The 16,004-nt window shown below is 34.0% G+C and overlaps 2 protein-coding genes across 3 annotated transcripts; one reads left to right on the plus strand and one right to left on the minus strand.

Moving 5' to 3' along the window:
* Window positions 1–1,766: 1,766 nt before the first annotated feature.
* On the minus strand, window positions 1,767–6,101 carry LOC129307629 (probable LRR receptor-like serine/threonine-protein kinase At4g29180). 2 transcript variants are annotated; one of them, XM_054948492.1, is made up of 12 exons: window positions 5,941–6,101; window positions 4,690–5,721; window positions 4,459–4,597; window positions 4,283–4,354; window positions 4,102–4,173; window positions 3,941–4,021; window positions 3,598–3,743; window positions 3,256–3,479; window positions 3,022–3,148; window positions 2,881–2,943; window positions 2,567–2,774; window positions 1,767–2,463 (listed from the first exon to the last, which is right to left on the minus strand). In XM_054948492.1, the coding sequence occupies exons 1-12, from the start codon at window positions 6,023–6,025 to the stop codon at window positions 2,034–2,036; spliced, it is 2,679 nt and encodes an 892-aa protein (XP_054804467.1). In that variant the 5' UTR covers window positions 6,026–6,101; the 3' UTR covers window positions 1,767–2,033. The 2 variants fall into 2 exon arrangements, with proteins under 2 accessions (XP_054804467.1, XP_054804459.1); XM_054948484.1 differs by having other exon boundaries at window positions 2,552–2,774; window positions 5,941–6,099.
* Window positions 6,102–8,616: 2,515 nt separating this feature from the next.
* LOC129291369 (meiotic nuclear division protein 1 homolog) lies at window positions 8,617–11,271 on the plus strand. Its single transcript, XM_054928676.1, has 10 exons — window positions 8,617–8,778; window positions 9,272–9,352; window positions 9,477–9,593; window positions 9,810–9,848; window positions 9,966–10,073; window positions 10,156–10,218; window positions 10,313–10,364; window positions 10,475–10,519; window positions 10,663–10,742; window positions 10,982–11,271. The coding sequence occupies exons 1-10, from the start codon at window positions 8,776–8,778 to the stop codon at window positions 11,057–11,059; spliced, it is 666 nt and encodes a 221-aa protein (XP_054784651.1). The 5' UTR covers window positions 8,617–8,775; the 3' UTR covers window positions 11,060–11,271.
* The last annotated feature ends 4,733 nt before the right edge of the window (window positions 11,272–16,004 follow it).

Raw genomic sequence — 16,004 nt, forward strand, 5'->3', positions numbered from 1 at the left:
TTGTTTGGTTAATTTGTAGTTGAAAATGTTTTATATATCCCATTGAGCAATATGATTTGTTGCATTGCATGCATTATAACATCTTGATATTAGTTAATGGGACCTTATCTCATTTCTAGTGGTTAACCTTTTCATAGGGAAGAGTCAAGTTGGAGAAGCACCAGAGTTGTAATTTGGTGTGTATGGACACCAGTATATTTAGTTAGGCCTCTTTTCATATGGGTTATGTATTTTGCCAATTGTTGGATATAAATTGTGTAAACGAGCATTTGAATCTCTACTTTTGTTCAAACTCATATTTGATTGTTATGAGTTAGTTTTGATGTTCATATTTTGAAGTGTTTAAATGACTTACAATATGTTTAAAGTAAAAGATTAATGTATGTTCATTTATGTTGGTTTTTTATATTAATTGTATTGGACGACTGATACTTAATATTGAGAATTTAGATTGTTTGAATATTTGTGTGAGCTTAAATTTGTTGTTTAGAATGTATGGGATGTAGTCAAGTGTCCTACACAATGATTATTGGCTTTGAGTTTAATTTGAGATGTTATAAGTATTTGGAAATTGTATTTTGGACCTATTATGGGTTTTCATAGATAAAATTCTCATGCAGAGAAATTTTATTCCAAACTAAAGTCAGTAACTAAATTATTTAATAAGCTTCATATAATTACTTAAATAACTTAATTTGGATATTTTTAGAGAAAGTTATGCCTATTTAAGTTTCACTGTCATTATTCATATTGTCAAATTGCTATTAGGTACTGAGCATTGCGACACATGTGTTGTTGGCTTCAGTGCATGGCATGGGGGGAATATCTTTTATGTCATGTGCTATAGTGCATTATGTGCCTAGATAGATTTGCCCCTATTCTTTTTTTGATTTACAAAATGGTCATTTTGATATTTTTATTCTCTTCTAAACTTGTTTTAGACAATTTTAGTCCTTGGGAACTATGCTTTTATACTAAATGAGTTTGGTAACTTCTTTTATGATTTAAAAGGGCTGTTTTCAATGGGATCCCATTTGGTATGAAATTATTTAACTTATTTTCTTCCTAAATTATTATGGTAGGTATATTTTACTATGGTAAATCCCTTTTTACCATGGTAGTTGACTTTGAGATCTCTTTTTATTGTAAGAGAAATCCTTTTCTACAATCATAAGTTTTTATTAAGATTGTTTGAATCTTAATTATCATGGTAGTTTCTTTTCTATTATTGTAAGGTTTTTGAAATACTACCTTTGTTCTTTCCATCAGAGAAAACTTTTAATTACCATGATACTGTTTTGAAAAGTAGACCTTTCCTCTTATTACCATGGTTGACTTTCATGGAAAGTATTTGAAAGATCGCATTTGGAATTAAGTACCTTTTTGAAAGGAAAACTTGATTTAAAAATTTAGTGTTACAAAATCTCTCTAATCAAAGCAATGATTGACTAACAGGTATATTCTAAAGAAATGATGATGAAGTAATTCATTTGAAGTACTTGTTAGATTCCATGAATTGGAATTCTTCTTAAGTATATGAATTGCATTGAGAAGGTTCTGATTAGTCATATGTAGTTATGACAGTTCAATGTCTATCTGAACCTTGATTGAAGAGATTATGGGCGATTGATAAGAACAAGTGTATTCTAAAGAAATGATTATCATATAGAGACAGTATTACTGAAATAGAGTCCTTGTCCTTTTACAATTAGTGGATGACTTCAAACATTCAGTTATTTAATAACAAAGGAATACCAAGAAGAACAAAGTCCAAAACCTGTGTTGCAGTTTCACCTGCTTAATTTAATCAACCTATTAGTCATGGATGAGTTATTGATTGAATGATACAGCTCATAAAAGTCTTGCAATTACAAGTGACCCGTGACTGAGTTCATGAGTGTGATTAGCTCGCAGGAATGTGGCACTTCAAGGGTTGCTCACAGTTCATAGTTATTCGTCTTGTGCTTTCGTTAAGAATTTGTACACTTGAGCCGAATACATCCGAATGGTTTTAATATGTACACTTATTTTCACTATCTTGGAAAAGGATAGGTGATAGATTCATCATCCAAGGAATATGTCTCAGACAAACAATGCAAGTCCCCATAAATTTGAGCTGGTAGCGTATATGTTTCACTCTGACTAGGCACTTCCGTTTCAAAACACTTTTTTAGCTCAGATAACACACAACTCATTGTAGGTCTATGAATAGAGGCTGGTGCAGTACATGCCATTGCTACTCCTAAAGCCTTCCACACAGAACATGCATTGTATTTACCTTGCAGCTTTGGATCTACAATTTTGCTCAAATCTCCTCTTCGAAGCTCAGGTCTTAACCAGTCAAGTATGTGAACTGATTCCTTTCCCTTTAATACAACAGATTGACCTGTAATTAGCTCCAACAGAACAATTCCAAAGCTATAGATGTCACTTTTCTCGTTCAACCTCCTTGATTTGTAGTATCTGAACAAACAAACAACAACATTGCTGGTGACAATTGGCATAACCATCAGAGAATGAAAATGAGCCCAAATGAAGATTAAAGGTTTACTCTGGATCAAGGTACCCTTTGGTGCCCATAACAGTAGGCTCTGCATTTCCTTGATCACTTGCACTCATTGAAGATCCTACGCCTCTAGTTTCATTCTCAAATACTTTGGAGAGGCCAAAATCTGCTATCTTAGCTTCCAACTTTTCACCTAGAAGAATATTGGCCGTCTTCACATCTCTATGTATTATAGGTGGCTTGCATCCATGATGTAAATACTCCAATCCTACGAGTCAAAAAAACATCATAATCATCAAATATTGAACGTACAAGGGAGCTATTGGCTTCCTCCCGAATGAAGATTACACACACACACACACACACACTCTTACCCTGTGCAGCGTCAATTGCTATCTGAAGTCTCCTTCCCCAACTCAAGCAACGTGAATTTCTTGCTGCATATGTAACCAAAGGATGGTCTTTTCAGTAGTTGATGTCATAAAGGTAGAAATAAAACAAAAAGTAGAGTGTACCTGAAAGATAGTTTTTGAGATTTCCATTTGCCATATACTCATATATGAGTGCCATTTTTCTTCCATCATCGCAATAACCAATGAAGGCAACCAAATTTTTGTGATGGACTGTCATCAAAAGCTCAGCCTGCAAGCCAGGATGATTTTCTGTTGATGGTTCTGTCTTGTGTTAAAAAGCACTTCCATTTTCTGGAAAGTCAAGTCCGAATCATAACACAAGAAATTAATGTTTACCTCCGTCTGAAATTCCCTTGGCCCTTGAGATGATGATGGAGAAAGAATCTTTACTGCTACTTGGCTCCCATCTTTCATCTGACCACGGTACACAATCCCAAATCCCCCCTTCCCAATGATAATTTTAAAGTTGCTGGTGATGCCCCATACATCTGCATAACTATATTGCCACTTCTTTGATGCCACAAGTGTTCCTTCTTTGTCGGGATTACTAGTCTCCTTATCTTAGGTTCAAAAGGAATACTAACATGAGACTATATATATATATATATATATCTAGAGACCCTATTTAGCTTAGAAATCAGATGTTAGGAGTTATCTTTCCAGCAAATAAAGCAGTACCTGATTGCATAATTCTTCTAACTTTCCTGATTATAATAAAAGCAATCAGCAAAACTAGAAGCGATGATATAGTAGCAACTATGGGAACAAATACATTTAGCTTCTTCTCGCACTTATCTGAGCCACAAAGATTCTGGGCATCCACACTGAAAATTGTGAAAAAAATGAAGTCTGTTTCAGGTCATATATATCATGTCTTAATTGGTTTTGATGATATCTCTTTGCAGCTTTAGATGCTTCACACTTACAGCCTCACTCTCTCTTCAGTGATTTCTGTTAGCTTCAGGGAAAATAAAAGAAAGTAAACTTCTCTAGATCTTTAATAGCAATTAGCGAGGCGTACCTCAGTTTAAGCAATCCTGCCCTTGATTTCTTCAGAAGAGCTGTAGGGACAAAACCTGATAGTTGGTTGCCTTTCAAATTCCTACAAATAATTTATTTTTTTCTTCAACCCCATGCTTTAAAAGGGCCATGTGCATGTACCACCGAAATGTTAGGACTTACAAAATTTTAAGAGACCTCATTTCAACCAGAAACTTCGGAATTGATCCAGATAAGCTGTTGTTCGATAAATCCCTGAGGTAAAAAAGGTTCTTTCAGTGATAGCATGTACAACGAGAAAAAAGCTACCTTATGTCAGAGGCATGATGGTGAGATGATCAAGATCAGTTAAACTTCTACTTACAATGCTTCAAGTGACAAGAGGTTGCAGATGGCAGAAGCAATCACCCCAGTCAAACTGCTTGAGCTCAGATTCCTATCAAAATAAGTCTCTCCCTTCTAAAATTTGAATCAAATAAAGGTTGTACCTCTCTATGAAATCAGAATTCCTAGAATGGGACAACATAAATATATACTCACAGAGATACAATTCGTGGAGGATGTGAACTGCTATAGTTGCATGTTAAGCCTTCCCAAGTGTAGTTCTTTGGCTCACACGGATCACCCTGCCAGTTTCTTTGAATTCCATATGCATTTTTGATACCCATCATAGCATTTACTGTGTTTTCTTATTCAGGAATGAACGGTAGGTTATACAACAAAACATTTGCGTTGCAACTGAAATTTCAAGTCAAGAAAAACAAATCATACCATCTTTCTCAAGTGTTGGAAAAGCATCCAGCATTCTGACTTCAAATATCTCAACTGCATTAAGGATGGGTGGAAGGGTTGAATCTTCAGTTCTATGAAGAGAAAGTCGATGTTCATTTCCCATCAAGGGCTTCAAATTTGACGCTGTGGTTGAAACTAAGTAGCTTGGGACCAAGGGTCCAAACAATGAATGTCCATTCCAGGATATCCTGAATTTCCTTAGTTCGTTAATCTCAAGCTGTTTCACCTCAGCAAAATACAAGTAGACATAGAATTTTAAATTTGGATCATTTGGTGTCCAAGAGAATTCTAAAGGAACACTAAAATTCTTGGGTCTGGCAGCAGTTCTCATCACTTCAGATGGAGCTCTATAACCATTTTTATTGCCATTTATAGCATGAGAAGTGCTGACAGAATCCCAGGAAGATGAGTCATATGGGTGCCAAATTCTGTCATACATGTCATCTTCATATCTACCACTACCATCAGTTTCTCCAAGGTCCCATCTTTTGAAAAGTAACAGTGAAGCAGATGCTCCAAATTCTGTATTATAAATAGAGCTATTGAGTGGTCTTAGTTCTAATGCTGAGATAAAAGGAATTCCCAGTCCCTTGTTCACAAGACAAACATTCGTCACCTCTGATTCTGCCATGCTGATAATTTCCAGTATAACTTGCTCTGAAGCATTCTTGAAAGTCACAGAGGACCAGAAATTGACACCGATATAGAGATCAAATTCTGGAAGCCTGTTTTTTCCATCATAATTTCCATACAAAAAATAGGCCCTTATCAAATGTAAGCTTCCTCTTCTTCCAGTTCTTAAGGTGTAACAATTTTTGTTTCCCCGAGGAAAACTTCTGAGATCTGACATTGGTAATGGTAGATTGGGATTGTTTGGATATGAGTATTCAACTGATATGTTTTTGTTGATCCCTGTTTGTATGTAGGCTCCATCTGCGCTGTACTTTATTTGATCGCTATCATCTGTATACTCAAAATTCTCTGGACCTCCACAATCAATACTGATGAAGCCTGATCAGAGAGTTAAATCAAATTAGCCTCAGAAAAACAAGGTTTTAATTATTTGGTATGAATAGAAAAACTCAAACATAAAATGAACAAGGGCAAGGATCGAGGACAACCCTTGAGTAAAATATTGCATGTGATAAATTCATTACGAGAAGTTGCAGAAAAAAAGGCAACATGAATCTTTTAAATGCAGCACTACATGTTATCGCTGGGAGGGCTAACCTGTCTGTTGCTGTCCGAGAATTGGAACCATAAGAACAAGATGAAGCATCATCATCAAGGAGATGAATCTGATCGACATTGTCATGTCTGAATGAAAAAAGAGCCTTGTCTGGTTTAAGAAGATTTCATATCTTATCAAGTGCTATTGTTATGCAAAGTCAAAATAAAATGAAACCTATCTTATCAAGTTGATGTCTAGGTGGTTATGGCAGCCTCAGCCCCATAAAAAAGTGGACATATAGTGAGATCATTAATCTTTATTAAATGTGGATAGCAGAGTTTTCATAGATGAGAAGGATTTAATTTAATTACCACAAAAAGATAATAAGATGGATGGTGAAATCAGCAAAGCTGGAGAATAGGAAAAGGGGAAGTCAGCTTGCACTAATTGGTGCTGAATCACCTACTTGGTGATTCTGCAATTTGATTATCACAAAAATGGTTATATTAATTGGCAACTGGCTATATTAAAAAGAGAAGCAAACTAGAACAAGTTATCCTAGGAATGTCAGACAACCAATTAGCTAAGATGTTAATTAGTAGGTCTTATTCAGCTTTTCAGGCTTATATATAACTCACTGCTGTCTGCTCCACCCTGTATGATGGCATTCTAAAATAAAAATTGATCCCAAATTATAAGGTGTTTAGTATAAATAGGCAATTATATTTTATTTTTACTTCTATAATATTTTTAATAATTTTCTACTTGAGTAAGGCATATTCCCTTTAATTAATAACTGTATCAATAATTGGTGTATTGGGAAGTTTTTGAATAAATAAAGTAATTTAACAACTTTTTTTTTTATTTTGTGTTAAAAATGTCTGAAACACTAAACTTGTATAAGGAACTAGAAAGATTATATGTATATTCCATCCAGTTTTATATATAGAGTGCCTTCTAAAAGATAGAATAGGTCTATTGTGTCAAAACAACCTATGAAAGGGAGTAGAGATGAAATTTGATTAAACATGACAGAGTGACCTTCGATTTAGAATGGTCAAGCAAAGCCAAAGCCATTTAATTTTTACTAACAATTTTCTGTTCCAAGCAACGATGGGTTAGTTGGGTTTTGAATAAGTATCGGCGATGCCGTAACCTCTACCATTCTTCTTCTCGTTGTCTTGTTCTTCTGTTTATGTATTCATTATTCATTAATCTTCGCAATCATGTGACTAGACCCTTGCAAGTTTATAATCAATACATGTTTCTGTTTGGTTTGCCGTCTTATTCCAAGTGATTAATGATTAATAGGCTAAATATAAATTATTAAATGCTAATATTCTTTGCCATTGTCATTTTCTTGTGATCATGCGTCAAATTAAATTCACATTATTCAAGGGAGCTTTAAAGCAGATTTAGTTCGAAATTCTATTTGTCTGTGTTGACTGTAGAGTTGATGCTGAATTAGTCAGGCTTTTCAATATAATTTTTCCTCGACGCCTTCAAGATTCAGAAGTTAGAACAACACACAAGTCACGAGCAAGTCAAGAATGTTCTTAGGGTTTTCAAACAAGCAAATAAGGTATTTAGCCATTCGAGGAGTATAATGTACAGTCTTCATATGATGTAAGGCAAACATTAAATAGATTAACGAAAAACGCTTAACTATTAATTCAAATAAAATATGTAGAGTAGATTGAAATATTGCTTGGGGTTTATAATTTCACATGGAAGAGAGAGAAGAGCGATCAAACTTGATCAAATCCAGGATATGTCAATTTCAGTCATGAGAATGATATACAAGATGAATGACATTGAGAGATTATACCAGCAAAAACTTGATTCCACTTAAAAGAAATTCTACCCTTTTAAACTAAAGATTCCATCTAAATCACTTGGAATCATTGACTTTTAGATACTGGGGAGTTTCGCTTGAATGAAAGAATATTGATAACTCTTTCTTTGTTCTAAAGAAAATTAGTTGAAATTTATTTTTTTTAAAATTCTATCTTTTTAATCATATGCTGATTGAATGCCCTATATAAATATTTTAATAATAATAATAATTAAAATTTTAATGAATTTTCTAAACAAATAATAAATAAAGCAGGTACAATTAAAAAATTATCTAATATCAGTCAAAAATATTTTATATTATAAACCTTGAAAAAATATTTACTTTGATTTAATAGAGAATATATTGAATATCAAAAAAAATTGAACACTAACAAGTTTTCAAATCTCTCAGTTGTCCTAGTCCTTGCTAACACTTAACTTTAGTATTAATACTAATACTAAGATAATGTTTAAGAGTTTTTTTAAAATAAAATAAAATGGAATATGATGATTAGAAAGCTTATATCATTATTTAAAAAAAAATTTAAAAGAAAATGAAATGGCTTGGGATGACTTTTCAAGCCATCCCTCACCATCTTAAGCTCATTTTTTTAAGAAATGAATTGATATGATATAAATAATATTTTTATAAAATTATCTTTATCTTTCTTCCTTCCTGTCACTCTTTCACTCCCTCTTGCTTCAAAGTTTTTAAAAAATATAATTACATCTTATTCAAATCTATTAATTTTATTGTTATTCTTATATAATAATTAAATAAAATTATTTATTTTTTTAATGAAACTCTCAAATAAAAATAATAAAATATTTTATTTTATTTTGCTCTTTCCCACCTCACCATATTCTATTCCATCGTTCATTTTCGTTCCATCATACTATACTGTCAAACAAACCCTAAAAGTACTCCTTTTCCCGCCAAAGAGAAATTGACTGCCGCACGGAAACCGCGCTTCTGGAATCTTCCTTCAATTCTTAACTCTTCAACATTCCACCTCCACCGCCGACCGTCGGTTCGCTGCTCGCTGACCACCGTCGCAATGGTGACTTCATTTCTCCCTAAATCGGAATTTTATTTGTTATTTTCGTTATCCCAGTCTTCAATCATCCCTATCTGTAGCTTCCCCCCCCCTCTGACTGATCTTATCGTTTCCCAGTAGCTTTTTTCTTTAGCAGGATTTGATATCATATATTTGAAATCATTGGGAATTTGGTTTGTTCAGGAGTTGAATCTTGAGCGCCCTTTTCTCATTTTGTTCCTTTTTCGTTTTCTTCATTGAATATCTGGATTCATTCTAATGGGAGTTCGTAAAAATGCCGAATTAGCTACCAAAAGAAAAATTGGTATATGGAATACCAAATTGTTTTCTTGCGTGTTCAATTGGTGATTTTACGATTGTAATTGTGGCTCTCTCGCATGTTTGAGAAAATGATGCTTTCTTCTGGCAAGGTGTTTCTGTTTTCCTTATGACTGATCGATTGTTTGTCATTTTTTTGGTCTTGCGATGGATTGATTCGTTTTTGCTTACGGTGCAGTCGAAGAAAAGAGGTCTTTCATTGGAAGAGAAGCGTGAGAAGATGCTCCAAATCTTTTACGAGTCACAAGACTTCTTCCTGGTTAGTTTCCCGTGTAACTTTCTAGTTGCGAGCCTCATTTCATTCACTACTGCATTTTTTGTTTGTTATTATCAAATGACTAATTTTATATATATATATATATATATATATTGGTTATTTGTAGCTTAAGGAGCTTGAGAAGTTAGGTCCCAAGAAAGGTGTCATCACTCAGTCCGTGAAGGATGTCATCCAAAGTTTAGTGGACGATGACCTTGTTTCAAAAGATAAGATAGGAACTTCTGTAAGTTAACATCTACAAATGGAGGCTCAATAACGTAGTTTTCTTTTTTCACCCACCCAATTCGCTCGGTCCTTTGTTTTATTATAGTTAGGGCCATCAGATGCTTGTCCCACTCACAACACTTGACGAACGGAAATTTTAAATTGTCTTTGACACTCGGATAGATTACTCTCACGGATTACTTTGACGTGATTGATCTCATATTTTGGCTGTCAGGTATACTTTTGGAGTCTTCCAAGCTGTGCAGGAAATCAGGTGAAGCTCTGATGACGAAGCGACATTATGCTGTTTATTTTTGGTTAATAACTTGGTTACTACTCTCCAGATTATTTGGCTGTAACTTGATTACAACATTAAAAAAATTTTGTATAGCTTAGGAATGTTCACCACAAACTTGAATCTGAACTAAAAAGCAACAAGAAGCGGTACGTTGAGCTTGCTAATCAATGTGAGGGGCTAAAGGAGGGACGAGAGGAATCTGTGAGTTATGATTAATCATCCCTTGCTAGAGTATCATTTGCCTGTCGCTCCACTACTAGAGTGTCCATTGTATCTTCACCAGGACGAGCGAGAGGAGGCCTTAGCAGATCTTAAAGCCATTGAGCTGAAGCATAATGAGTTGAAGGTTGATTTGCAGTTTATTTGCTCACACTGCATTAAGTATGATCATAATTTAATGAAATCCATGACCACAATAAGCTAATATTTGATATTTTCAGGAAGAGTTGGGGAAGTATGCAGACAATGATCCAGCTGCCATTGAAGCAATGAGTTAAGAATTGTTCATTTGTTGCTTTAATTGTAAACATTTAGAAGTTAATCCTTATAACTTGTGATGGTTTTCGTGTTGATCACTGATGATCTAATATCGATATTTGAAGAGGAAGCAATTGAAGTTGCCCATGCAGCAGCCAACAGATGGACAGGTTCTGCTTTGTGTTTTTTTTCCCCCTTTTTCCTCCCCCCCCCCCCCAAAGTGAATTGGGTTTACTCAGGGAGGAGGTCTGGTTTCACGAAATGTCAGTCTCAGTTGTGCTCTGAATCATGGTGGCTAAAAAAATATGTGCAGACAACATTTTCACCCTGAAGCAATGGTGTTCAAACAACTTCCCCCAGGCCAAGGAGCAGCTTGAAAACATGTATAAGGAGGTCAGTTTTTTATGCCTCCGTTTGCAATTCTTGGTGCTTAAACCCTCCGTTAAGTTGTTAGCCTTTGACACTATGCAATGGATTTCTTTTGGCTGCCGTAGTTACTTGAGAATGAGATTGAGATCAATATCCTGATACATATCGTAGCTAGAACATAGCCATCCTTGAGGCCAGTTTGGTTGCTTACCCACTTTTCCTTTTCTCATGTCTCATGCCTTGCACCTTAAATCTTAATGCAGATTGGTATAACAGATGATTTTGACTATTTGGAGTTAGCACCTCTTCCCCTCAGGGCTGTTGGTGATTTGGAACTTTGAGGCGAGATGAAGGCCGTGTCTCTCTTAGTTGCTGATCTTAATAAAGTAAAGCTGATTATGATTATTTCCCATGACATCATCAAACAAAGAACAGTGGCATGTTATTTTCTTTTCCCCACTTCCCTAACTTGATCAAAGTCCTCAGGGATAGCAAAATTAGCTGAAAAAAACATCAGGTTTTACGAATATACAAGATTTAAGATTTACCTGAAGTGTTTATTATGCTTACCTAATAGAATTTACTGTACTGTTATTGTCCCCTTTTTCTGCGGTCGCCACTTTGACGGAGGTTTACGCGCTTCCTACTTGGAGAACGCGGTTTGTTTATTCAGAGGAAAAAATTGCGTGTTCTAAGGGCCTGAGTTTTGGCAAAAAAAAAAAAAAAGGGCCTGAGTTTACAAGTCTGAGTGGGGTTTTAAATCCAATAGTGCCCAGAAACTTTTTGTTCGATCCTCTAGTCATGATAATTAGTTAATTACCACAGGCATCCATTTCTGAAGTCTATGAAGACATGACAAATTCAGTTAATCATAACTTTCTCTGAAAGATGACAACCATATTGCTCTGCTAATTTATCCTCGTACTCTTGGAGCGACAAGTGGGAGAGCTGAGTTTTGTTCTTACCGAGAGATTTCTGTCGTAATATTATATTAATTAGCAAAGCAGTGTGGTTTTAACATGTATTAAGGAATTCAGTTAAAATTAGTCAACTAATTATCAGCTCTTAATTAGAAAGCCTGGTTGTTACATTTTGGCTGCTGTCATGCGAGTAGGTTGTTTGTATGAGCAGCTCATTTGTGGTTCTCTGCGCTCTTGTAAGAATCTATTGACATGTGTTAAGGAGTTCAGTGAAAATTAGTCAATGCTATTAAAATTTTATATTTGCCTTCAATAAAGTTCAATTAAATGAGACTGTTTAATTAGTTAGGAATATCAATGCAAAATATATTTAACAAATTAATGTTTTGGACAAAATCTCTTGTATGAAGAAATAAAAGAAATTGTCTTGTGATAACAATCAGATGATGTAATTATTGAACATATTCCTTGCTTGCGAACTGGTTTTCTGACTTGGCCACATGACTGTTGGTCAACATGCAGGCAACCAAAACTTTGTCGCTTCTCATTGTTTCTTTCATATTTTTTGCCCGTATGACTTTGTCATTCTGGTTGCTTTGGCGCCCAAAAAACAATTCTGCAAGAGGCGCATTGTCCGGCAAATGGTGCCAGCAAAACAAGAAGTTTATGACAATATGAGTCATTAGACATCGTTGCCTTTTTTTAATTTTTTTTTGTGGGGTTAGTTTAATACATTTGTACGTGGTCCCTCTGACAGCGGACTACATGTATTTAGATCTTCTCATTATAAGAAAAATGTAAAAAGATGAACCTTGATCTTGTGCGAATTGTAATGCCATGGAAAAACGCATGCAAACCTATGATCTTTTCATTATATTATATGTACTATGATATAGTTTAAATGAATTTTATTAATTTAAGTTCTCTTGACACTAGTTGAATATTTGAATTTCAATATTTATCAACGTATATAAAAATTTAGTTAAGAAAAATTTATTATTTATTCTAAGTAAAGCTTAAGCTTGTAATTAAGCTTGTTTAGCTAAATCTTGGCCTAATTGCTATATTTTCACCCTATTTTTGATGCAGAATTAGCAACCGCTTTTTAATACTACTACTCTCTCTCTCTCTCTCCCCTTAATTATCATATATAACTTTTTTAAAAATTTCATTTTCAATAGGATTTATATATCTTTCTCAATTATACTTTTTATTATATTTCACTTAAATAATTATAAAGATGTTTTGAATAAGTTAAATATTATTTTTTTTTCTATTCAAGATCAATAGTATGATTGATTTGATGTAAATTCTTTTTAAAAAAATTTAGCTTTTAACCAATTTTTTAAAAACATAAATTAGTTAACAATCATTTCTATTGTAGTGTGGATAGAGTACTTTTATTATAGATGAGTTGTATCTGCGGCCCCATGAGAGAAGAGTTTCTCCATTTCTTTATCCATTTATATTATTTTGTTAAATAATTTAAAATTATAGAATTAATAAATAGTTAAAATGGAAGAAATGAAGATAAAAAAATAGAAAGACCCTCCACCCGTGGATCCATGGAGGAGAGGAGTTTCTTTATTTTTTTTTTTCCATTTCTTCCCTTTTCACCATTCAATAATTTTATTATTTAAAAAAATTATTTAATAAAATAATTTGAATAATGAAGATGGAAAAAATAAAAAAATAAATAAATGGAGAGATTCTTCTCTCGGGCCCATGGCATGGAAAGCGCCGTCCAAGGTAACGGTTCAGTTCAATCATGTCTCGAAGTTTGAGGAGGTGGAAAGATTTAAAATTTCATGGTTCAACCGAATCAGTCCTCTATATATTAATATATAGAGGAGCACTTATTTAATTATTCAAATTTGATATATTGAATCGAAGCACTGTCCATATCAGTGGCCCAGGCCTCTTTCTGTACCACAGCTCGAAATTTCTGGACTCTGTAACATGCCCGCAATCTCATCTCTACACCTGTCATCAATCAACTCTTATTCATGGGTCCTACCCATTTCATGTTGCTTCTCTTTTTCTTGTTTCCCCCCTTTCTTAGTTGCCAGCCAGAGTGTCTTCTTCGTCCAAAGATTCTTCTCTCGATGCAAAAAAAGCTTCGCCCTCCTTCTCTTCCTCTTGCAACCTGCTTATATATGCTTGCTCTCTCTCCCATCACAGCTCATTCTTGTTCTCAATTCCTCTCAAACGCAGAACAGCACAGAGGGTCAGAACTTGATATCAAATAACAATGGAGGTTCTTGCATTTAGACTTCAATATTTCTTGATGGCCGTTTTCGCTCTTGCTTTGCTTTTTGTGGTGCCAACCATCAATGCTCAGAGCCCTGCTCCAGCGCCACCTCCCACAAGTGATGGTACTTTTTATGCCTCTCATCACTTGTTTGTATTTCTTCTGTGTCTTTGATTCTTTGTTGCGGTTGCTTCAATGGTCTGATAAGACTTTTTCTTTTTTTTTCTTCCCCTAAATGTTGTTTGCCTGACAGGGATGGCGATCGATCAAGGGATTGCTTACGTGCTAATGCTAGTGGCACTGCTTCTTACTTACATCATTCATTAAGCCTTAGGAAATAAAAAAAGGCAGGCCTGGATTTGCGAATTTGTATATGGATCGTGTTCTAGTTTTGGTTCTCTTTTTCTGTTTATATGCTGAAGCTATGTACCTTTTAATGAAATTCTTTGATTTCATGCATTCCTTAACCTCTCTGTCCAAAGTTACAGCTAATTCTTTACGTCTATTGCTTGAAGTATGAGTGGTCTGCTCTGTTTTGCTTGCTCCAGCCGCTATTTACTTGACAGACTCTAGACTCCTATGCTCTTGAAAGATTTCTTTTCTTTGTTTTTTTAATGAAAATGATGCACTATATTCATGGAGGAAAAAACATACAAAAAAGGTGGAGAAAATTTACTCATCACTGTCTTAAGTCCGGAGCCCTTATACAAAAAATGAGGGGCTCGCTGGAAGATACAAAAAGAATTGGTTGAAAGCATGAAGAGAAACGACTTTCATCGTTATTTATTTATTTATTTTTTTTTTTGTTTTCCGGGTTTGATGAACACAAATCTCGTAGAATAAATGATAAGTAAAACGAAATTTGATCTTTTAGCAACCGTGCCTCGTATTTCGCCTTTCTCTCTCTCTGGGGTTTGTTAAGAGGATCAATTCTCTACTTGATCATTCACCTAAGCAGCTTGCAATTTACATTGCCAAGAGAGAACAGCAGTTTTTTACCCGACATCAAAGCTAACTTCTTCAAAACTAAGTCTTAAAAATAATAATAATAATAATAATAAGGAATACTACCTCTGGGAGGTCCATTGCTGCTCGTTTGGACGCATGAAAGCCGTTGGGACTTTCGATCTCTCCCATTATTTGAAGTTGCTGTCCTGTGTTCTGTCCACCATGTGATAGTAAAACTGGTTTTATTACAAGTCCACAATGGCCCAGAGCCCCCTTGAGTCCTTTCAGTTGCTTGTAGCTCATTTTTGTAAATTTATAAACAAGAACTACAATAATATCAGCTGCAAGAGCTCCTTTCGATTTCAAGTGATGAGCGCGGTGTTTATATAAAGCATACTCTTTTGGTCTTATTCATCGGGAAAAAAGATAATATTAATTTTGGTTCTACTTATATAACACTTTATTATTTTCTATATTCATATTTATTTTTCTATTTTTATTAAATGCTAGTAAAAATTAATAAAAATAATTCTTTTTGTCCTTATAAAAGGATGAAAGTAAAAACTTATTAAATTTCAAGAAAGAATTAATAAAATTTAAATTCTTTTTAATTTTGATATAATATATTAAAAATAATTTATAAATAAAATTAGAAGGAGTACAATCATATAAAGAAAAGGAAAGTAGGGAACCATGGGGCAAACTACTTGGCGAACTACCATATTCCCATGCACCTCGGCTGTCATTTTATTAATGAAGCTCTTATGGGGCTATTCCACATCGCCCATCCTCGTAAAGGATTAGAACAACCTTGAGATTTTGTAGATTCTTTCTTGGGAAAATTATTTTAATTTTTACTCAAAATAATTAATTACTTACAGGTTCATTGACAATTGAGCTTAGAAGAATAACAATAATAGACTTGAAAGTAATTAATTTTTTTGAGTAATGTAACATCTTGATTTTTTATATAATAAAGAAATTGTGGAATTTAGGTTTTGAGAAAAAAAAAAATGATAATAATAGGAATTTATATTATTTGAGGTTATTTAAAAATAATATTATGGTTAGGTATTTAATTATGAATTTAAAAATTTAAATTTAAAACCACATAAGTAATATTTAGTCAAGATATAATACATAAATAATTTTTTTTATGTATGTGTT

The sequence above is a fragment of the Prosopis cineraria genome, unplaced genomic scaffold (assembly GCF_029017545.1).
Source record: "Prosopis cineraria cultivar Desert tree isolate PC_DT_omini unplaced genomic scaffold, ASM2901754v1 PC1, whole genome shotgun sequence".
Classification (NCBI taxonomy): Eukaryota; Viridiplantae; Streptophyta; class Magnoliopsida; order Fabales; family Fabaceae; genus Prosopis; species Prosopis cineraria.